The 23826-nt window shown below is 38.0% G+C and overlaps 1 protein-coding gene across 5 annotated transcripts in view; it reads left to right on the forward strand.

The window, feature by feature from the left end:
* The first annotated feature begins 320 nt into the window (after positions 1-320).
* LOC111156875 (ubiquitin conjugating enzyme E2 D3) overlaps positions 321-23826 on the forward strand; it is a 28955-nt gene continuing 5449 nt past the window's right edge. Inside the window, exons 1-6 of one of the 5 annotated variants that reach the window (XM_022518025.1) lie at positions 321-417; positions 1733-1887; positions 15374-15437; positions 15528-15559; positions 22061-22138; positions 23311-23416. In XM_022518025.1, coding sequence (XP_022373733.1) covers positions 1864-1887; positions 15374-15437; positions 15528-15559; positions 22061-22138; positions 23311-23416 — 304 coding nt within the window. In that variant the 5' untranslated portion in view covers positions 321-417; positions 1733-1863. The other 4 variants (XM_022518015.1, XM_022518030.1, XM_022518006.1 and 1 more) reach the window with 4 other exon arrangements.

The following is a 23826-nucleotide window of genomic DNA, read 5'->3' on the forward strand; positions in this document are numbered from 1 at the left end:
TACTGGTTAACCAGCCCACACGGGCAAGCGAGTAAATACCGCTCACCTGCTTCACCGAAAACTTCAAAAGCCCGGATCAAGCAGGACTAAAGGTATCTAGTAATTAGACCGTGGTACCTCCCACCGCACATTCCTGATTGGGCGCGTGAAAGACCGATGTGTCGGCGCGCGCTCTAACCAGTCGGAGGAATTCCATTTCCTCTCCCTCCTACCAGCATGACCATTCAGGGGCGGTGCTTCCAGGACACGGCCCGCCCCAACTCGAGCCGGTTCCTACTGCATCTCGCGAGAATTTGTGGGTTTGGGGGCGGGCCCCCATCCGGAAGAGGGCACAAAACTGCCCTTAAGTCATTGCGGAGTTATAGCTCCTGTTAGCCAGCCACGAGGTTCTCGCGAGATCCGCCGCCTCAATACCAAGTGAGGAAATTGGGGGACTCTGCTGGGAGGGGCGTGGGTCTCGACCGCGCAGCTGCCGCTTCCATTACCTTCCTCCCATGGTCTCCTTCCGGTTCTCGATGCTTCTCTGAGGCTGAGGGTTTCCGCCGCTCGTCCACCCTTCCCCCCCCCCCCAAGCCCATGACCCGCCTCCGGCCCCCGCCCTCCCAGTCCAATCTCCGATCAGTTTAGTAAGAAGGTGCTGTTCCGAAAAGGAGGAAAAGGGGGTAGCACGGATAACCTCGGCCCTGGACGTAGGAAGTAAACCGTCCCCCTTCACCCTTAGATTCGTCCTGTGCTCGCGACGGCGGCGTTGGCGGACTGATACGCGGCGGTGAAGAGGCAGGAGGAGGGGGGAGGGGCGGAGCGTGGCAGCTGGCAGTAGTTCCGTCAGAGCGGACATCTTGTGGCTGTGTCGTGCGCGTGAGCCCCGTAGGGCCGGGGAGGCACCAGCTGCCGCGCGGGGAGGAGGCCGAGGCCGCAGCTTGAGGGAGGCCCCGGCCCCTCTGTACGCGTGGGTGTGGACGGCTAGGGGAAGGGAAGGGGGGCCGGCCCACTGGCCGGCCGGGTAAGAGGGGAAATACAGGCCTGGGGTGGCTTGAGTGACCAGCCTGTTGGGTGGGGTGGGGTGGGAAGGCTGGGGAAGCCAGGGCCTCTCCTGTTTGAGGGGGTGGGGGAATGGGCGCGTCCTCGCGCCTAAGCCGGAGCCTCAGGGGCAGCACGGGCGCGTGGTGGCGGTGGCTGGGCGGGCGCGTGCGGGAGCGCGCTGGAAGGCGGAGTGTACGGTGGCGTCAGGGACCGACACAGAATAGCTCTAGTTTCGGGGACAGCAACATACATCAAGTCTCTTCTCTATTATTTCCTTCCCCTTACTGGCCGCACCTTTGAGCAGAAACCGAAAGAAGCCCGGCGTTAGTCCGGAGTCTCCTGTTTCCCCCCCCCCCCCCCCCCCCCCCCTTCTTTGCCCTAGTGACGCCGGCATAGCGCCGACTAGGCCCCGGCTCCTCCTCTGCTGGGCTCCGGACCCTGCCCCGCACCCACCCCTTTCTCCTACGCCTCTTCCTCTCCCACCCGGGTCTCTTCCTTTCAAGAGGCCGGGAAGTCAAACTTGTAGCCGCCCCTCCGCTCTTCCCGTCACCCTCGCCGCCTCTTCGGGCCGAAGCACGGCATAGAGGCTGTTGGTGGCTTTACCACGCCACCCCACCCACCCCGGATCGCGACCGTTTTAAGGGACCTGGATTCATCAGGGTCTCTCCGGGGCCCGTGCGAGTGCTGATCTGCTCCGTTTTTGCAAAAGGCGCCTGTGTCTGGCAGAGCCGGTGTGAGACGAAGAGACAATCCTTCCCTGCCGCCCGGATAATCAAGAGTTTGGGCCGGACCTTTGAGCACACACCGAGAGAGTGAGGAGCCAGACGAAAAGCACAGACTATGGCGCTGAAACGGATTAATAAGGTAACCCGTGGGGCTGAAGGGAATGGGGTCGTGGGAGGAATGCAAGGCTCAGTTTCGGAGGAAAGCGTGGGGGTGGGGAGGAAGTATAATTATGAAAACGTCTCTTCTTGGGTCACTTCTGTTGGGGGATGGGAAACGCAGATGTACTTTAAAGAAATGATGCTTAAAGCTAGCAACAGAACACTTGTGGCAAGTGAGATGTTATCTTGAGTGTGTTTCACTGGAATCGGTTCAAATTAGGGGTGGGGGAGAGTGATTTCAGGCGGTTTGGTTCTGCTTCTGAAAGATTTAGTCTTGTTTGAGGGTCTTGGGTTTTCTAGGGGGAAGAACCATGGCAAACTCATAGGGGAGAAGATCATTGAAATTTGTCGGATCCCGAACTTAATTGGGGGTCGGTGTAGAAGTCTCTTGGCGGCTGAAGAGTAGTCAATGAGCCTAGTCAAACTTCATCGACTCTGGGCAGGTTACACAAGAAAAAGTGGGGTTGGAAGGAGATGAGCTGACACTATGTTACCACTTCCTATGTTTTGTAGTTGAGACTTCTCACCCGAAAGTATTTATCAGAGGGACACTGGGAACTGATGTAAAAGGCTTCTGGAAGCTCCCTTCTTTTGGGGGGAGGGAGGACTAGGGGTGTGATGGCAGTAAGGGGAGGTTCAGTGAACCTATTTTTGTCTCATCTTATTTAATAACACTCTCAGAGAAGATTGTTTCGCTACTTAAAACGTGGTTTGATACTGAACTATCGATAGAAGTTGAAAAAATGGGATTTTTCGAGGCTCGAAGTAGGAGGGGGGTGAGCGGAACCTCCACCTCCGGTGGTTTAGTCTCATTTTCTTGCTCTAACTTCTATCCCGCATTTTAAGATGGCGGCTGCTTTAACTGGTTCAGGCTTTTTCCGGGATCTCCTTTCGTAATAATATGAAATAAAGTTCTTTGTTAAATGTTAACTTTGACATCAGATTGTATACCGCTCTTAAGACGTCATGCTCGAGACTTTATATTCAAACTCTTGAGACTGTATTTCCCTTTTTTGTAACTTGTGTATGTGTGGTGTATTTGGTTCTTGCACAATCGAGGAGGGTGGAGTATTTACAGCTAACTTGAAAAAAATGTCATGGAATAAATTCGGCCTTACTAAAACTAGGAGACAGAGGTGGTTGTGGGTTAAAAACTTCGGCTTGGATGGATTACTTTTTAAAAAGGGGTTCAACGTGGAAGGAATGGCAAAGACTTGGCTTTACTAAGTAGACCTGACACTGCCTAATTTTATTTAATACCTGTAACTTTGGAGTGTATTTGACCAAACTGGTATTATGAAAGATGATGGTTCAGATCTTCAGGCGATGGGGGGTATAGCTCAGGGGTAGAGCATTTGACTGCAGATCTTCAGGCAATGTATTGAGGCTGAAATTTTGAATTTTGATTTAGTTTATCATTGCTTTGTCATTGTGCATTTATGTGAAATATAAAAAATCTTTGTTTTTGAGAGAATGGAAAAGGAGAGGTACAAATTTTTAGGAGTTAAGATTTTAAGTCAAAAGGATTAAACATCTCTGACCACTTCTGAGGCCATCAATACAATTGGAGAAGCATAGTTCTATTTTACAGCATAGTTAATATAAGGAATATAACATTTAGTACAGATCAAAATCTTTTATATATGAGAATTAGTTCAGAAACTAAGATGTGGAGTAATCTCAAATCCATAGCCTTTTATGCGTGTGGAACAGCACACTTCAAAGGAAGGTCTCATTGATTTTTTTTTTTTCTTTTATAGGTGATACCCAGCTGCTGTGGCACCACTTAATGATTTAAAAGCTCTAGAGAGGCAATATAGTAGTTAAGAATGTGAACTTCGGGGTAGAAATGTTCCAGTTAGAGTTCTAGGAGTGGGCAAATTATTTATATGCTTCTATGAAACAAATACTTGTTATGTATGAACAATAGTTGAGTGCCTAGTATGTTCTAGGCACTAGGGATGCAGCAGTGAGCAAAAACGGATTTAGGTTTCTAGATTTTATTTTAGGATTAAAGAGGTTAACGTGTGGCTTTGAACAGGCCCCTGGCACGTAGCACTCAGATTATTATTACTGCTATTTTATATCACTATTTTTAATCTTCAGAGACTTTAAAGAACTTTCTTGGTTTAGTTGTTTTCATTAGTACCAGATTGACTTCTGTTGGAAATATTTTGAAGGTATGTGTAATACAGGAAACTGGACATAATACTTTACAAATTCGAAGAAACAGTGTTTATGTGGGACGGTTCATTCAACCTATACAAAGATTTTGAAAGGCATATGGCTTGGTGCTTAGCTGTTAATATCAGAATCACATGATGAAACTTGGGGTAGGGGGAAGATCCAAGATCCAAACAGAATTTCAGTGAGTAGATAGTTAATGGGAGATGGCTCTTTTAGGGTCCTGTGTTCTAGAAATACAAGGTCAAGTAGGCATTGATATTAGTGTGGTATTTCTTGTGTCGTGTACCTGTTTGGGTGTTTTTTTTTGTTTGTTTGTTTTTGTTTTGTTTTTTAAGATTTTATTTATTTATTTATTTGACAAAGAGATCACAAGTAGGCAGAGAGGCAGGCAGGGGGGGGGGGGGGCGGGCTCCCGCTGAGCAGAGAGCCCAATGCGGGCCTCGATTCCAGGACCCTGAGATCATGACTGGAGCCAAAGGCAGAGGCTTAACCCACTGAGCCACCCAGGTGCCCCTACCTGTTTGGTTTTTTTTTGTTTTTTTTTTAAATATTTATTTGACAGAGAGAGAGATCACAAGTAGGCAGAGAGGCAGGCAGAGAGAGAGGGGGAAGCGGGCTTCTTGCTGAGCAGAGAGCCCGATGTGGGGCTCGATCCAGGACCCCGAGATCATAACCCTGGCCGAAGGCAGAGGCTTAACTTACTGAGCCACCCAGGTGCCCTGTTTGTTTTGAATTTACTGTCTGTAGCCCCCAAGTTCCAAATATTAAGATATCTGTATTCCTTGTTGATACTTTATTGAAATGGTAGTGTTGAGATATTTTTAGCCATTAGTAGTTTATTTGATCAGCCTTTGGATTTGTTTTTTTTTTCTCAAGCTACATTACAGTATTTTGAGTATTTCTTAGACCAGGCAGCCTTATCATATAATCTTAACTTGGTTTTCTTCTGTATTATTTATTTAATAAGCTGTAGTATGGTTTTACAGGGCTGTTTATTAAACAACAAGAATCAAAAATGGGAACTCCCAAGTTGATTAGTGGTTGAGGACCACAGACAATTTTACTACTGTTATTAAAGTAACTACAGTGCTTGTGTTTTGGGGACGTTTAGAAAGAACTACATAAAATATGTGAGCCGAGCCTAGAATAATGTTTTGAGTGTTTGCAATGTGTCAGAACTATTTGAGACACCTGCATTAACTCATTTAATATTACAACAACTCCAGGAAGTAGTTACAATTAAATTGTTATCCCCATTTCGAGATTAGAAACCTGAGGCACTGAAAGGCAGAACTGGAATTAGAACCTGGACAGTGTGGCTCCACAATGTGTCTTAACTGTTACATCATCCTTTAGGTTTTTGGTAATCAAAAAGGTTTTCTTGTGCATTATTGTACTGCTAATAGTAGCTAGGACTTAGCATTTACTATATACCCAGCACTGTTCATAAGCCTTTATAAGAATCAGTTCATTTAATCCTCACAATTCTCTTGAGACAGAGGCACTTTATCACTCAGTGATACGTAAAGAAAAGGCATAGAGGTTAAGTTCCTTATCCAGTCGCACAGTTAGTAAGAGACAGATTCAGCACAGTTAGTAAGAGACTGAGATTCAGATCAGATAGTCTGCCTCGGGAGCTTAAGCTCTTAAACTTCATGCTGTTCTGCTATTTCAAACCATTTCAATTTCTGTCTTATCCAGTGAATGTTATTTGGTCTTGCTACCTGGAATAAGCTGTCCTCCTCTCCCAGGCCACATTTAAATAATTGGGATTTGACTTTACTCTTACACCCAGGTAATAGCTAATTTGTGAACTAAGCTGTTCACTAACCTAAGTTTTGAAAGCAGGAGTGAGTTCCTTTTTGATTAGTCTCTTCAAGGACTATGGGAACTACCATGTGCCAACTAATTGTTAGGGGTATCTTAAAATACACTTGTCCCCAAAGAGCTTATAGGCCAGATACATAGTTTTGCAGGTGTTTCTTTAAGATCCCCAAGGTGATTCTGTAGCCAGCTAAATTTGTGGGACGGTTGTTGACTCATGGATGCTGATGGTGACCTTGGTGTTTAATTTTATAAAGAGTGACTTACTTTGACATTGCTTTGATCATCCTGCTTATCTGCAGTATTCTAGTTGTCGTTACTCCTACGGATACAAAGTTGAATACTCTTACTAGCACTAGAGGAAAACTACTTACAAGGTATGTGTTGTTAGGTTATATGTTATTTAACTCAAGGATTCAGTACCCCTTGTTAGTCTTAAGGTACAGTCAATTCTTGAAGATTTTCCAAATCCTTTGGACTATAATGATCCCTTTCTAGTAAAGAAGATACTAGGTTCCTACCACTGACGTGAAAGTTTTCAGGTTGGAATCTCAAGTCTTAGATTGGGTTTTGCCTTCTATAGAATATGTTACGGTTTGTGGGTTTTGACATGAGTTGCATTTATATATCAGGATATTGAGCAGAGATCTTAAAGAATATGGTATATGGGAACTAAGCTTATTTATGGAATCATTTTCTCTGGGATCAGGCATAATTTTGAAATTACCCAGATGATTCTGAGGCCTTCCTCTGGTTAAGATCCACAGACTTAGCGATAATCATTTAATCAATACTTACTGAGGTTTTACTGTTTGGCACAGTAGTCTAGTCCCAGGAGATAAAGAAAAATGAGGAAGCCTTGTCATTACCCATGAGAGTCTCTGCTTTGAGTGGAAGAAACAAGCATATAAACACACGAATAGGTGTTTGTCACCTTGTGCAACTTACCTTTTAAGAACATAAATCAAGTATGAGAAACACCTGTTGAAAAGAAAGAAAGGGCTATTCATATATCAGATTTACCCATTATTATTAAACATAGTTTATCTAAATATTTTACCTATACTATGTTTTGTCATCTCACGGTGGTTTTTCTAACTGTAGTTAATTCTCAGTGTCAAAATTTTGAAATGAGCAAAGTTAAAGGATTTTCATTCTTTAACTGGAAAATTTTGTATTCTTTTTGGTTTTGCTACAATAGCAATGATCTTATTTGAAAATTGAATGGTGTAATTAAGAACAGATGAATTTACTAACTTATTAGCCAAGTTAACCTTGGTATGTAAGAGTCTCAAAACTACCCTCTGCCTTTGGGGAAGGGAAAAATTCAATGAAGTGTTTTATACTCTCCCTTAACATCTGATTTTTATCTCTAACGATACCTTCAACGTAATCTTGTTTCATTCAGGCCTTCAACTTTTCATTGCTGGATTTGTCATATTTGGCCTTGTAGGTTTCAGTTGTGAATCAGTACTTGGTTACTGGTTCATTTTTAGAATGGAGTACTTGTTCACATTCATCTTAGCCTTGTTAGCATTTCAAAGCTAATTTATAATTGGATGTGTTCCACCACTGGACTGCTGTTAATTTTGTTTTTTTATGTCTATGAAAAGTCTTGTATGCTTTTATATATCAAAGCTGAGAACCTAAATTTGGCTGTTTTTGCTCATTTAGATAGTGCTTACAGAAAAATAGCTTTGAATAATTTTAAGTGACTTAAGTGGTGATTTAAATAAAATTGTATTATTCAACCCATTCTTTGTATCTTGTCGAATTAGGCAAACTAGCACACTGTCTAACCTGTAATTACAACTAAACAGGAAATTAATGTAGTGTCAGTGATACAATGAGACATGGTATGTAGCACCTACCTACCTGTTAATCCTTAAGGTAAAAGAAATTTTAAGGATTTCTCAAATTCTAAATTCCAAGCTATAATGATTTTAAAGTGACTGTTCCTTCTTAATTTTGAGTCTATAGCTCCATGAAATTGTTCAGATCCCAAAATATTTTGCTAAGCTTCCTTGTTAAATAACTTATGGTAAGGATACATTTCTGAAATGTATACTGTTTACTTCCTTACCATTTGTGTCTACACATGTTATGTAAAAATTTCAGAGCATTAAATCTAATACAAATTTTTACTTCATGGTAAACCTAATCTTTATAAGAACAATTAGAGCAGTTCTCATCTGCCTAATTAGGCAATTAATTGTACTGTATTTCATCCTGACATTGGTCTGAATATGTACCTTTATATTTTGCTAGGTTGTAAAGGCTCCTTGAGGGTGATTCTTACCTCAAAATTTCTTGTAAAGGCTCTCTTCTTGCCTTCCACCTCATGGCCTCCTCTCATCCAGCCCCCAAGGTGGTGGTTTCTGTTGCCCAGTATAGGTTTTAAGAGGCAAGGACTGTCTGTATGACACTGATTCACATAGTTACGCACATCTTGTCTTTAAGTCAGAAGTTTTTAAAGAAATGGACTCTTTAATACAAGAAATTACCTTTCGGTGATGGCATGAACTTCTCAGTTTTCCCAAAAGTGATGATGGGAATTGTATTTATGATACTACTATCATTCTCACTTTTGTGTGATAATGTTCAAGATGAATGGTGGAGTATGGGATAACAAATGGTCGTGAACATGGTGGTGCTAATTACTCAAGGATGGAACCTGTGAACTTGTTGTTACCATAGCAATCATCTTTGTTTTCATAAATGCTGACTTTCGTTATGTTAATATAACATAAGTAGAGGCTATCATTGGAAGAACGATTAGCAGAATGCTTAAACAGTTATTCCTAGGGGTATTAACTTACTGGACACTGATCTGAGATGGCTACTATATAACTTCATCATTCATAAATAGTTCTTACATTTCCAATTTATAAGTTCTTTAAAGGCAGAGACCATTTTTTATGTCTCTATCACTTCTGTATACCTTTGTGTTTAATACCTTGGTTTCCTGTTCTTCATAGTCTATGTTTGTCCTTTCACTTCTTTGAAATGAGTAACATGTAATGAGAGAAGCAAGAAGCAAATATTTAGCAGTATGTTTAGACATCTAAGCCAGTGTCTCAGCCTTTTCATGATTTACTTCTAACAGTCAACTGTCAAAGAGATCCTGCGTGCTATAATGATCAAAGCAAAGATCTTTGTCAAGATAAACTGTATGCTTTCTCTTATGAGTCCCAGAAAAGGAATGGTCAGACTCTTTACTGTTTAATTACATACCTCCAGATGAGAATGCTCAGTGGCTTAAGCTGTACCTTTTGGTTTCCTTAAAGAGAGATTTGCTTGACTCCTTATGAGTCTGTTTAGGCTTTTAAATGGGAAGGAGAAGCATATTTCTAAGTGAGAAGAGGCCTGGATTTTCATGCTAGCCAGCTGTTGTGCAGGAAGGTTTTAGGAGAAGCAGTTAATAGGAAGATGATCCAAAAGGAAAATACCCTCCAGAAGAAAACACCATGGCAAAGAGATGTCTAACTTTGGTGAGGTTTTATTTTTCTTTATGTCCTTGTATGCCCTTGGTCAGTTTTAGTGTCGATTCACTGTGAGTGGAGCCGTTAGCCACTCCTAGTGTGTGCCAGTCTCCCTGCCAGCCTCTTTGCTATATTAGTGGTCTTAATAGTTGGCCAAGAGACAACCTTAGTAATGCTGTTCTTGGGGAAAGGGGTGGTCAACAGTATGAACCCTTTATAGGTGCTGTATGTGAGCTATTCTCTTTGGTCCTTGCCACTGTCCCTCCCTGCTAGGAAGCAAAGAGCTAATGGTTTCAGTTCTTCATATAATTTTACAAACTGTTTTTGTTCCTAAAGCCTATGAAAATTTAGGGTTTAAAGTCATTTCGTAAAGTTAAAACCAAAGACAAAATTACTTTTGAATAATCTTTGAGTAGATGCTTCATTGAAAATTTATCTTAAGTCCAATAAATATACCTTGAGTAGAATAGAGACTTGAGTTGGTACAGTTGAAATTTTTTTTTCAGTTTTCCAAATGCCATATCAAATTTTTAAACTACATTTTTGATGTAAGGATACCCTTTTGAAAAAGCAGCTATTTGGAAATCCATCCTTAGACCTCTAATTTTCAAGTGTCTAGTAGAGACACCAAAAGGTAGTATGTCCTACACTTTGAATGCATTCTTTCCCCTAGTAAGGGGATCTGATGGAAAGCAGAAAGAAGGCCTATTTCCATAAGATTGTTTAAAATAAAAATGCTTGTTATTTAAGATCTTTTATCATCCTCGGTGACTTAGTTCTCATGTTCTTCTCTCACCTGAATTACTGCTATAGCTTCCTAATGTAGTGATCTACTTCTCTGTCCTTTGTATTAGGGATTCGTACAAAATGGGGATGGGTCTTCGATACCCCACAAATTAAAATTTTGTGCAAGTATGTGTGTATTTGGGGGGATAGAAGGGTTGTAGTTAATATCAGTCTTAGAAGTCCTTACTATAAACAGTGTTAAGAGCCAATGTTCTGAAAAGTATACATATATAGAAATATGTAGATATAGGTCTTTGTATAACTATATGTATTCATAGTTTTTTATCTCTTAAAATTTGAAAACCTGCAAAACAATGCTATGTGTGAAAAGATACATACCTAGTAGAGTGTAAAAATGTGGAGAAATAGTGGAAGCCAAATTTGGGATAATCTGTTACCTACTGTGGGAGAAAGGAAATGGAATTTGAGGATTATGTGAGGGATCGTCAATTATATCTGCAACATTTTCTTTTTTTAAATATGGAAGAAGTAGTAAAAATGTTAAGCTTTGCTTAACTAACAGGTTGGGTACACAGATTTATGGGTACTTTCAGGATATGACCTAGTAAGTTAAAAAATTCAAAGAATCCCTCCTAATGTAGTATTTGTCCATACATATAAAAAAAATAGTAAAAACCAAATTTGATTTGTCTTATTCTTGCTTAAAAACTATCAATGGTTCAGGGCACCTGGGTGACTCAGTTGAGCATCTGACTCTTGGTTTCAGCTTGGGTCATGATCTCATGAGTTGGTGAGATTGAGCCCCATGTAGGGTGCCCTCTGCGTGACCTCCCACTGTGCTTGCTCTCTCAAGTAAGTAAATCTTTAAAACAAAAATAAAACTATCCGTTTCCCATTGCGTTTGGGGTAGTCTGACATATTTAAACTCACAGAAGATCCTAGCCATGGTTAACCTTTCTGGCCACATGGGTTACTTTCTTACCTATACCCTGTTGTGTTTCTAGTATGTAAGACTATAAGCAGATTTTTACAGCCTTGTGTTCTTTCACACCCTCAACTTTGAATGAGTTTCTCTGTTTGGAATGCTTATCCCTCTCCATCAAGACCCAGCTCAGTTGTCACTGTTTGTAAACCCTCGCAAGGTTAGTGGTTACCTTTTTAAGATTCACAAAGTATTTGAATGCCTTTATTTTAAGCACTTGAGTTGTTGAAATGTAGTTTTTTGTTTCTGCATTTTGCCTACTTTATATTACCTCAGTCTGTTGGGAAAGTCATTCATGTTTTATCTTGGTATTATTCAGACCTAACCTGCTGGATACCAAAAATGCAGTCTTCCTATAAGCGAATAAATGTTTTGATAGTGAAACTTTAATAGCAGATATTGCACTTTTCATTTTAGAAATAGATTTAAATTAACCTCTGGGTTCTGTGATTAGATTAAAAGTTGTTAGACAGGACACATGACTGCTCCCTCTAGCTTAATTTTAAGACTGCTTCACTTAGTTTTCTTTCTTACATGTTTTTCAAGAAAACAAGACTTGAGCATTACATTGTGCTTTAGTGGGTAAAGTCTCTGTGGGTCCCAGTAGCTCTCTGCTTAGAATGGGTCTCCTCCCTCTTGGGGTTTTTCCCCGTTTGGATTTATTAGAAGGAAAACTGGAGTGGTTAACAATCAAAGGAAATAGCTATAGGAACCCAGAACAAGCTACAACCTCAGGGACTAAAATTGCACGTGTATATGCCAAGTCAGCTCTTATTATCTCCACTGTTCAATGTGATCGCTTTTTCTTTGGATTCACCATGTAATTTCAGGGGACATGGCTGCCAGCAGCTCTAGGTCACAACCATAGAGCTTCTGATTTAGAGAAGGAAAAAGTGTTCCAGCTTCAGTTTGAAAAACCAGGCAGAGATAGATGGACTTGATCAGGTCAGGTCCTGGTTTGGGTTGCTTTGCAACCCTTTGAGCTAATCACAGGCCGAAGTAACAAAATTCTGTGATTAGCCTGTCTGAGTAACAGGTGATTGTCAGCCACCATTAACTGAACACTACAATCACAAGTTTGAGGGAAAAACATTTTCATGAAAGCAGGATAAGATACTTATTGAGTAGACAAAATGTCATATATATGATATATGAATGTCTAAAATGACTTGTTACTATGCTTTCTCTCAAATTTTTTCCTTGCTAAGGTATTACTCTGTAATCTCATTTGCTTATGCTATAGGCATAATAATGTTATGAGAATTACTTGTTATCTTAGGAGGGCTGGTACATGATTTAAAAGACCTGTTTTTTTTGTTTGTTTGTTTGTTTTTTTTAAGATTTTATTTATTTGACAGAGAAAGAAATCACAAGTAGGCAGAGAGGCAGGCAGAGAGAGAGAAAGAGGGAGAATCGGGCTCTCTGCAATGCGGGGATTGATCCCAAGACCCTGAGATCATGACCTGAGCAGAGGCTTAACCCACTGAGCCACCCAGGTGCCCCTAAAAGACCTGTTTTGATCCTTAAAATAAGTTAGGTCATTTTTTCAGTGTTGCATTTAAAGTAGATTTTATAGTACGTAGAGTAATTGGCCTAATTTTAGATCTCTGGTTATTACTTCAAAGGTGTGTTGGTCATGGATAACTTGAAAAATAAGGCACTTCGAAATTATTTGAGAATAAGATTCTGAAATTATGGGAGGGAAAAGCTGAAATTAGACCTTCACTGTAGAGTAATAATGCCAGCATATAAAGGCTTAATGATTTATAAATACTGTGCCTAAAAACTTGTTTCTTCTATAAGAAATATTTTCTTAAATTCTTCATAATTAAAATTAATTTTCAAATCAATGTTGATGTATTCTAGATCAACTTTATAGATTCCTGCAGTTGTATTTAGAATGAAGTTGTTTCAAGGTCTCTTGGGTATTTTGTTAGATCAACCAACATTAGATTGGTTTTTATTTTAAAATAACAGATTTCTTTTCAGGTTTAAACAAGTACATAATTTGGGATAGATCACTGTAAGAACCTAGGAGGTAAATCTTTGTGGGAAAAGGGGGGGTAGCTTGGAACAGGTAAGTTGTGGGGGTTTTTTGGAGGGATCTTTTGTTTGTTTTGAACCCTTATGTTCTGAAGGAAAGAGGGAATTCAACTCCATAAATTAACTTTTGTTATCTTTTTTTTGATGGGCCAGTTAAACAAAAGAATTTGTTATATAAGCTCTGGAACATGGGAGCATTGTCTGTTCACATCAGTTAAACTAGACTATTTAATTTTGTTTTTTTTTTTAAGAGTTTATTTATTTGACAGACAGAGATCACAAATAGGCAGAGAGACAGGCAGAGAGAGAGGAGGAAGCGGCTCCCTGCAGAGCAGAGAGCCCGATGTGGGGCTCGATCCCAAGACCCTGGGATCATGACCTGAGCCGAAGGCAGAGGCTTTAACCCACTGAGCCACCCAGGTGCCTAGACTGTTTAATTCTTATGTACAGTAAAATTTTTATGCTTTGAGATGGTGTTAGATTCCCATTATAATGAAAGTGGCTGATTATGGGATGTAAGTAAATACCATATGATAACTTATCTGGCCTATGAAAAAGTAATTTGCTTCATAATGGATAGTCAATTCAAGTTGTAAGTACATTTCTTTTTTTTTTTTTTTTTTAGATTTTATTTATTTATTTGACAGAGATCACAAGTAGGCAGAGAGGCCGGCAGAGAGAGAGAGGAAGGGAAGCAGGCTCCCCGCCGAGCAGAGACTGTGATGCAAGCCTCGATCCCAAGACCCTGGGATCATGACCTGAGCCGAAGGCAGAGGCTTTAACCCACTGAACCACCCAGGCGTGCCTACATTTCTATTTTATTCAAAAAAGGAATAGTTTTCAAAACCTTAATGTGGTTCAGAATCATTTGATACTTTGTAAGGGTGTTTTTATTTTAAAGCCAAAACCATACATAGTTTCTTTTAACCATTTGTTTAATTTCTAGTCAAGAGTTTCTGTAATTCCTATTATCAGGATCAAAAGTGGTCAAAATGAATTTTCTCCCATTTTTACATATGCTGAACACGTGAAGGTATATTTAAAAGGCAAACAAATTATCTGATCTTCCATTATCCTGAAATTGTGAATCTTGGGATATCTGGCTGTTGAATAATCTTAAAAGCAAATGTGGTATGAGTTTTCAGAAGCAAGATAGAGTATATCAGAGCAACCCCCCCACCCCAGTTTTATTGAAATATAATTTGACTTGTAATGTTTTTAGTTTTAGATACACAACATAATGTTCTGATATTTTGTGGAATGATTACCACAAGAACAATTCTTCTGCATTGATTTTTCATTGATTTTTTTTTTTAATGGAGTGAATCTAGATTGATCACTCCCGAACAATTGGCCATTTCCTAAAGTGCATTTTGACCGTATAACAGAGGCAGATATTTGCTCTAGTTATCTTCCTGCAGCATTGTGTATTCCTTTTTTTTTTTTTTTTTTTTTTTAAAGAAGCCCACTATAACCTCATGGGTCTGTCTGTAAATCCCTATAAAGATGTATATATAGGTGTATATGTATATAGATAAAGTTACATCATCTTAAATTAAAAAAAAAAAAAACAGTGAAGAAACAACTATTTTCTTAACTGCATTATCCATATGCGTTACTTACAAGTCGTGGAAGAGCTCAGTATATATTTGTAAATATAAGGTGGGGTGGACTTTTGGAAACTGCATGTTTTTACTATGAGCAAATTCCAGGTTCTTTCAGAGTTGTAATTTTACACAACATTGTCTAAAAGACATGGTTGAGTTGCAGGAATAAGATCAAACAAAAAAGATTACCTACCTAGTCCCATGAGAGATTTTTCAAGTGGAAAATGAGGTCTGTGGATAGTGTGGTTTGGAAATAGCAGGATTTGAGATGGTAGGAAGTTCATTAGACAACATGAGTATTAAGAATATTGAGAACTGCTTTGTCTTAAGTTCTTAAGCCATGAAAGTATCTGATAGAACTTTTTTGGTTTGCACAGCTTTTGTTGGTGTAACAAAAATTTTCATATTTATACCTGCTATGTCCCAGGATCTGGACTGGCTACTTAATGCTTTCTCTCTTTTTACTAGAATGTATTAATGTGAACTGATTGTATGTTCCTTAAAGAATGGGGTGAAAATAAACAGTTGACTTTCTTTGCTTGCTTATGTTTTTTATTATGGTTACATGACCCATCATTTTCTGTTTTGGTGTAGGAACTTAGTGATTTGGCCCGTGACCCTCCAGCACAATGTTCTGCAGGTCCAGTTGGGGATGATAGTAAGTAACTCTCAAGTTGATTTTAATGGCTAATTTCAAAAAAACTTGTATGTGTTTAGATAACAACAGTTTTGTTTTGTATTTCCTTAGTGTTTCATTGGCAAGCCACAATTATGGGACCTGTAAGTATTAAGAATTAAAACATTTTGCTTTTAATTAAAGGTTCAGCATTGACCGAGTTGTATTTAACTTAGTCTTACGTTTATTTTATTACATTGTAGTACTTTTTTGGAATTGCCATAGTTGTACTGTTTTTGAAAGGCATAACAATTCAATGAATAGTAATTTGTTACATGTGCTATGTGTCTGTGTACTCAGGTTCTAGAATATAGCATCTCTGGCCTATCATATTTTTTCACTTACTCTAGTTTTCTTTCATAGGAATGTAAAGTATTATCATAGAGTTTTCTTATAGAGTCAATTAATTTAACTGGCTCTACCATGGTGTTACTCAAAGATCTTACTCCTAAAATTTTTAAAAAAAAATTTAAGTTTTTATTGTATTATTTTGATACTTGATTCTTCCTTCGTTTTTTACAAAATTTGAATATTTTTAGGTAGAAAGTGGTATTTTGAATACAGCAAAATTCCTTTCTATCCTGGGTAGATAAGAAACTGTATATGCTGGATAATTGAATATTCAGAATTATGGATACCATCTAAGAATTTCACAGAATTAGAGCGCAGTAAAACAACCTGGGGTAAGACTGTATCTTGCACAATACTTAATATTTTTTTGACTTGGAAGGCACTTTAGGATTTCTATTCTAAGGTATATGTATGTCTTAATCTGCACCCCTCCCTTTGGTGGTTTAATCTCAGCATAAATGTTAATAATGTACTTGGTGAGTTAGTGGTCTATAGATAGATGTCTGTCATTCTTAAAGGAGAAATGTTCTCGGAAAAGTTAGTAAGTTTTTATTCCGTAGTTCTGAATTTGATAACTGTAATCTTGATTGTGATCCTTCGCTGGATTATCACAATGAAGGATAGATATGGTCCCTCTCATTCTTTAAGGAACTTACCTACTGGGAGAGACAGACAGTTAAAACAGGTGTGATAATGTGGGAAGTAAGTGATACATAAATGAAGTGATTAGTGGGAGAAATTTTATGGGAAATCCATAGCAGGAATGATTGAGTTAGAGTAATTATGATGTTAGGACTTAAAGGTAAGGGGATTGTGAATCATAGTTGAACTTGGTATAGTGGTAGTGGTAGAATTAGATTCTTAATTTGAAATCTGCCTATATTCTAATTTAAGAAACTATTCAAAGTCAGAATTGTTCATTTCCACTTGTTTCAAGGCCTGTTTTTACTGTTGTAAATCTTATTTTGCTTTAAAATGCTTCCTTTTATTTGGTAGCAAAATTGTGATTTATTTATTTTAAATACACATAGTTAATTCAGTGTGACTTTTAACCAATTTGGTCCTCAGAACATTTTAAAAGTTGGCTAACTTCACATAAAAAGCCGGACTAGACCTTCATTTCACAGCAGTAATGGCTTGGGATGGAGTAGCAGCTACCTCCCTTTTTTATACGGAGCTTGTGTCTCACACTATTTCTATCCACTCATTTTGCCTACCTTTTAGGCACTTGGATTTGTAATTTCTAGAATTTTCTCATTATAGATAACCCATTTTCAAAGCATATGTAATAAAATATCCTAAAATTTGCACCAAATAAAAGCTCATCTTTGATCCAGATGGTGCTTTAAAATGACCTCATTATTAAAATTAGTTGTAAGTATTAATAAAGCACTTAAGTGTCTGTCTGCTTTTGGCTCAGGTCTTGATCCCAGGGTCCTGGGAATGAGTCCCACATCAGCTCCTTGTTCCTCAGGGAGCCTGCTTCTCCCTCTGCTTGCTGTTCCCCCTGCTAATGTGTGCTCTGTTTGAGATGTAAATAAATACAAATCTTATAAAAAATAAATATTCCCTGATTAACAAAAGCAAAAACTATATTTAAGTAAGCACATTTAGATGCCAATTTCCAAGTAGTTAATAGTTATCCTTGTAGAGTCATCAGTGAAATAAGTCATTCTTAGTTTGGCTTTTGATTGCATTTTGTGATAAAACATTACAGTTTGATTATGTCACTAATTGCTTTATTTTGTTATATGTGACATGAGCTAAAACATAGGGCCATTGGTCATATAACAATCCATATATTTGCAGATTTGCTGAAAGAATAAATGGTGACAAAAGTACTTTAGCTTTGGAGTACTTCTTAGGTCAGTAAAAGTGATTGGCAGTGCCACATAAGTAAAGGTTCCTGACTAAGGACTGGAACATCTAATTTAAGTTTTGTACAGAGTCAACTATTGGATTTTAGCATTTTATAGTCTCGAAATGTTCTTGATCATTAAATTTATGAGGCAGAATGCTTCTTTCTAATAACTGTTTAAACTGGCTTATTCTTTCCAAAGGTAGGGTACTTTGGAAGCACAGATACTAATAAAAATTAAATCTTCGAAAGAATTGACAGAGCACTGCTGTCTGTGGGCTTTTTAAACTGGTGGTTTTTAAGTTTTTGGTTTTTTGTATTAAGGGCAGTTCCCACTATCAATTGATGCAGTTAGGAGAAATTAACTCCTTATCTGATAGTTTATACACTTGATGTTTCTTTAATTGGAAATGGAACTGGCAGAAATATAATTTAAAGTAACTTGGAGAACCACCCTGACTTCCACCTAATCTTTGATACAGCCATGGAAGAAGGTACCATTTTTAGGTAATACAAGTAACCAGCCTGAGGAGAATCACTTGCAGAAACCATCTGGTCAAATAATTGGTTCATAGGTATTGTCTTACTGGTCCATAAGGGTTATTTTTCAACTTATTTTAAGTGTATTTTGTCAGTTCCTGCAGAGGCTAATGATGTGTGGAAACTTCCCCTTTCAGTACCTTTTTAAGGAACTTTGTAGTCTAGAGGAAGAAGAAAATAAAAGTTACATAAGTATGTTGGGTACTAATAACTGTTGTAGAGAAAGGTATAAAAGAAGGGCAACAAGCATATTGAACTAAATAAAGAGAAGGCTGTATTATCTTTTTAAGGATATTTAAACTTGAGATGGATGGTACAGTGTAGGTACGGTCCTAGAGATGAAGAAGATAAGGATACAGATAACAATATTTCAAGTGGGAGAAAAAGGAGATGTGTGAAATATTTTAAGTCCAGTAGGGAGCGCATATTCAGGAGAAGAGGTGGAAGATGAGACCAACTATATTGGTGGGAAGGAGACCATAAAGCACCTTTTGTGCTTAGGAGTTTGCACTTTTATCTTGAAAGGTGTGCTAGATTTCAAGCAGGAATATAACTTGTGTTTTAGGACAACTTCAGCATTAGGGTAAGGATAAATTAGAAGAAAAAAACCAGAGTGAAGGCAGGAATATCAAAAGTAAGCCATTGCTATAATATAAACAAAAGATCGTAAGATCTTGAATGAAGGGAGGTAGTGGCAGGCAGTGGGCATAAAAGAGAGGAAGCTAGTTTAAGAGGTTTTAAGGATCTTTAAGATTAATAACTACTTTGATCAGTGATGAGTTACTGGTTTGTGGTTTGAGTTTTGGATACAGGAGACATCTAAGGATAAATATTTATAGGCATATATATATATATATGTCCTGGAATTAATAACTAGAGAATTAATAACTAGAGAAAAATTCAAGATTTAACCAAAATAAATATGAGTCAGGAGATAGAAGCAAAAGATGGATCTGGGGGAATACCAAGACCTTATGATTGCCCTGGGGGAGGAATACTGACTTTGGACTGATTGGAGTTAAAACCAGTAGAAGGTGTCTAAAGAGATCGGGTATAAATTCTGGATTTCTAAGACTTGGGTGAGGTTACAGATTAAAGTATTCTTCTTTTTCTTTTGTTGTTTTCTGTTTGCTTTCAGTTTATAGTAAATTTGATAATAGAGCTTCAGTTTTTTAGGTAGCATACTTTGGTTTGGTTACCTCTGGATCTTATGGTTTTACCAGTTTTTCCTCTTTGAGTTGATGAAATTGTAGTGTTAAATTGTAACACTGAAATATTTTCATCCCTGAGTTTTGTTTTTTGTTTGTTTTTTTGTTTTTGGGGGGGGGTGTTTTTTGTTTTTGTTTTTGTTTTTTAATAAGTGAAATGAAATTTGGCTTTCCCTAAATCTTACCATCAGATTGCCTTTATTCAGAAGCAGTCAGATACGGTCCTTCTGATTGTATGAAACTTGGAATGAAAACTCAGAACTTTGGTAATTAGGTTTTATAAAAACTTTTACTGTTGAGGAGTACTATGTAAACATTTTCCGTATTAGTCTGTTTTGTAAAACTATGCCATTTGAAGCATCTATTCCCAATTAATGTAGCTGTTAACAAAGGAATGTTATTTAATTCAGATCATATTCCGTGCTTTATTTTTTCTATACTTTTTATATGCTGCTTTGCAGTCTTAGTTTTTTGAATTTGAATTTTGTAGGCAATATGAAAAGACTTTGGAGTAAGAAGGACTCAAGTTGTAGTTCTTTGATTATACTAGTTATATGTTTCTTTGAACTTCATTCTTAATCAGTAAATTGTCATTTTCCTTCAAGTTGCTGGTTTGCCCTGTTCATTTTTCATAATGTTTGCAACATTTTTTATTGCATGTCTCTTCACCAGAACACTTACCCATCAATGTAAGAAATTGTTCTCTGTGTCCCTTACACATACCTGATCTGTAGAACAGTTAAGGTTTTTTTTTAAAGATTTTCTTTATCTGTTAGAACGAGCAAGCACGAGCAGGGTGAGGGGCAGAGGGAGAAGCAGGCTCTCTGATGAGCAGGGAACCCGACGCGGGGCTCTCGAGGCTCCATCCCAGCACTCAAGGATCATGACCTGAGCCAAAAAGACGCTTTAACAGGCTGAGCCACCCAGGCGTCCTAAGAACTGAGTTAGATTAATTCAGTTATTGTTTAACTATTTTACAGAGGGCTGGGAATTAAATGAGCTATATTAAAGTGTCAGATCTGGAAAAGTTTTTACTTTCCTGACATCCAGAATGGGCATAATAAAAGGCTTATAATTAGCACTATGTACATACTGTCTGTAATGGAGAGGAGTGGATGTTGGTAATAACTGAATTACTCTAAATTTTTAAAGACATCGCCAGGTGACTTCTTTGCATATCCAGAAGCAGTTATGCAGTTACTATGTTTTACCCTAAAGGTTTTAATGAGGTCACTGTCTTTTGTCATCATTCACTGATCCCATATTGACCAGTGATCTTCATAAGACCTGGGTTCCAGTCTTGGCTCTTACACTACAAATTATTCAAGTCCCATTTGTATCTAGTGTAAAATGGGAATACAGTGTTACCTTTTTCCTGGTATTGGTTTAATTAAATGTAAAATTCTGGCAAGTTACTTATGTACTAACATTGTGTAATATTTATTAAGAGAGTTCTTCATACTCAGATTATATAATAAGCAGAACAACAAAGGAGGAAGAGTGATGCTATAGCTTGAAAATTTCTGTTCTGTTGAAGTGGCAGAGCAGTTCCACATTGTTTCCAAATTTGTAATCCTGTTTATTAATTTGTTGTGGAGAATTCAGTATGGTTTTGAAAAAAATCTTCCATTGTTTTGGGGGCACCTGGGTGACAATAGCTTGAACATCCATCTCTTGGTTTCAGCTCAGGTAGTGATCTCAGGGTCCTGGGATCAAGTCCTAAGTCAGGCTTCATGCTCAGCAGTCTGCTTAAGACTCTTCCCATCCCTCCTGCGCTTGCATGCGCATGCACACACACAGTCTCTCTCTCTCTCTCTCTCAGAACTTCAAAAAAAAAATTGGTTTTAAATGAGAATTTTGAGGGATGTCTGGCTGAATCAGTTGGAAGAACATGTGACTCTCGATCTCAGGATCATGAGTTTGAGCCCCATGTTGGGTGTAGAGATGATTTAAATAAATGTTTTTTAAAATGAAGGTTTTGAGGAGCCAGATGGGAATTAAACTTGTTAAAAACCTATTTGGGGCGCCTGGGTAGCTTAGTCGTTAAGCATCCACCTTTGGCTCAGGTCACATGCTTGTGGTCCCCCTCTCGCTGTGTCTCTCTGTCAAATAAATAAACAAAAACAAACAAAACTATTTTGTTTCTGTTTTGCTTCTTCTGTTGAAGGTAGTTACAGGTTAACCTGCAATAGCCAACATTTTGATTTGCCGAAGTGACCAGAGTGGTGTGTTGAGGTGCAAAGCCATATATGTGTATATGGCTGTCATTATCAGAAATAAATATAAGACCTTTTTTCAAATTCAGGTTTGATACATAATACTGTATGTAGACCTTATTGCTAAGTATATTTTTCCTTTGTGAAAATAAGGATCTAGAACATTTGGTTTCTGGTTAATTTTTCAGTTCTTTGGTGACTTAAATAAAATGGGATCTAAGTAAATAAGGGTTCATTATTCTGTAAGAAATTTTGATTGTGTTGTTTTAGTAATGTGAACTGAATTGTGGAATGATTTTTATTCTCTCTTGCAGCATAAACAGGTAATCTTGTTTCATGTTAAAGAAATGCTTAGAAAATAGAAATGTTACATGTATTATTTAGCATTAGTATTTTAAATATCAGAGTTAAGCAAATTTTTCTTTTCACCAGAATGACAGCCCATATCAAGGCGGTGTATTCTTTTTGACAATTCATTTTCCTACAGACTACCCCTTCAAACCACCTAAGGCAAGTATTTACCCCCAAAATCCATTAGTAAATAAGATCTGTGCAATATTTCAGAGGAGTAGAATATTCTTAGAAATCAAGGTTCTACATATATAAGGCTAAATTGGGGTATGTACATGTAGTGACTAGGAATAATTAAGGCTAAATATATATGTATTGAGTCACTAATACAGAATGCTGACTTAACCTTTAGTTAAGAGAGCAGTTAGACCTGGATTTGAACTTTGTAAATTTGAACTTTGTAAATGGAGATAAGAACTGACTTACCCTTAATGTTGCAGGACTCTGATACATTATGTGGAAGGTTTTTCCACTGTTTTTTATGCTCATAGAGATTCATATTATTAACCTTTGTAGTAGTAGGCTTCAAGTATTAGCTTCCTGTGCATTTGCCCATATTGTTAAAGCCTGTGCTGTTTTTGTTAGGGTTCACATGGTCTGTCAGGGGGTTGCATTTGCATATATGACAATAAATCTATCAAAACTTAGAGTTGCTTGATGCACTAAGGTGACTGGTCAACAGTTATTAAAAACATAAGGTCTTGACTTTCAGAACAGTTAACGGAAAGCAAACCTATATGAATTCAACAATAGAAATAACAAAACATTGGCACTTCAGCAAACTTTGCAATCCCATTATAGGTGCAATGTAATAGTTACTTCAGATGAAACATTTTCGCAATCATTCAGATTTGTATTTTATGTACAGTGGAAATGCAGACTAAAACACATACTTTTGTAACTTGATACTTTAAATGAGTTGGTCTGTAAATTTGGTTTACATTCTGAAGTTCCTTTATTTTTTAATGAATATTGATTACTGTTAACTATGTTCTTTTGATACTCCTGACATGGTAGAGCCAAAGTTAACCTTCAGAATATGCCATCATATCATTAAATGATAAAATTTTTGCCCCAAAGTTATATTTTTCATTTTAAGTAAAGAGAGGGAGGTCCTGGAAGATCTTGATCAGAATATACAAACCAGTTTCTGTAATTTTTAGTCTTTTTATATGTATTAGTAGGTTTTAGCCATTTGAGAGAGAGAGAGAGAGAGAGAGTGTGTGTGAGAGAGACACAGTATCATAAGCCTTGCTTAAAAGTCTTCTGTTTCAGATTAGGATGCTTATTTTCACTTGGGAAAAATAACTAAACATTTTTGTTTATTTTAGGTTGCATTTACAACAAGAATTTATCATCCAAATATTAACAGTAATGGCAGCATTTGTCTCGATATTCTAAGATCACAGTGGTCTCCTGCTTTAACTATTTCTAAAGGTAAAGTACTTTCAGAGAAAGAGCCCTGAGCTGCTCTGATTTTCAAATTAAAGGAGTTTCATTGGGGCTTCTGGGTGGGTCAGTCAGTTGGGTATCTGCCTTGAGCTAGAGTTGGGGTCCTGGGGTCCTGGGATCAAGCCCCACGTCGGGCTTCTTGCTCAGTGGGGAGCCTCCTCTTGCTCCCCCTGCTTGTGTGCTCATGCTCCCTCACTCACTGTTTCAGTCAAATAAATGAATAAAATCTTAAAGAAAATAAAGTTTCATTTTGGGGCCTACTTCCATTTTATGCCAGTATTTTGGTAAGAGGTGGGGAAGGGAAAAAAAAATTTTTTTTTTCTATTTGTGCTTTTAGCAGTATTGATTAAAGACTGTGGGAAAAAGTTAAAATTCAAATTAGGATATAGGCATTA

Source organism: Enhydra lutris, unplaced genomic scaffold, assembly GCF_002288905.1.
Source record: "Enhydra lutris kenyoni isolate GAN:26980312 unplaced genomic scaffold, ASM228890v2 scaffoldscaffold3, whole genome shotgun sequence".
In the NCBI taxonomy this organism is placed as follows: domain Eukaryota; kingdom Metazoa; phylum Chordata; class Mammalia; order Carnivora; family Mustelidae; genus Enhydra; species Enhydra lutris.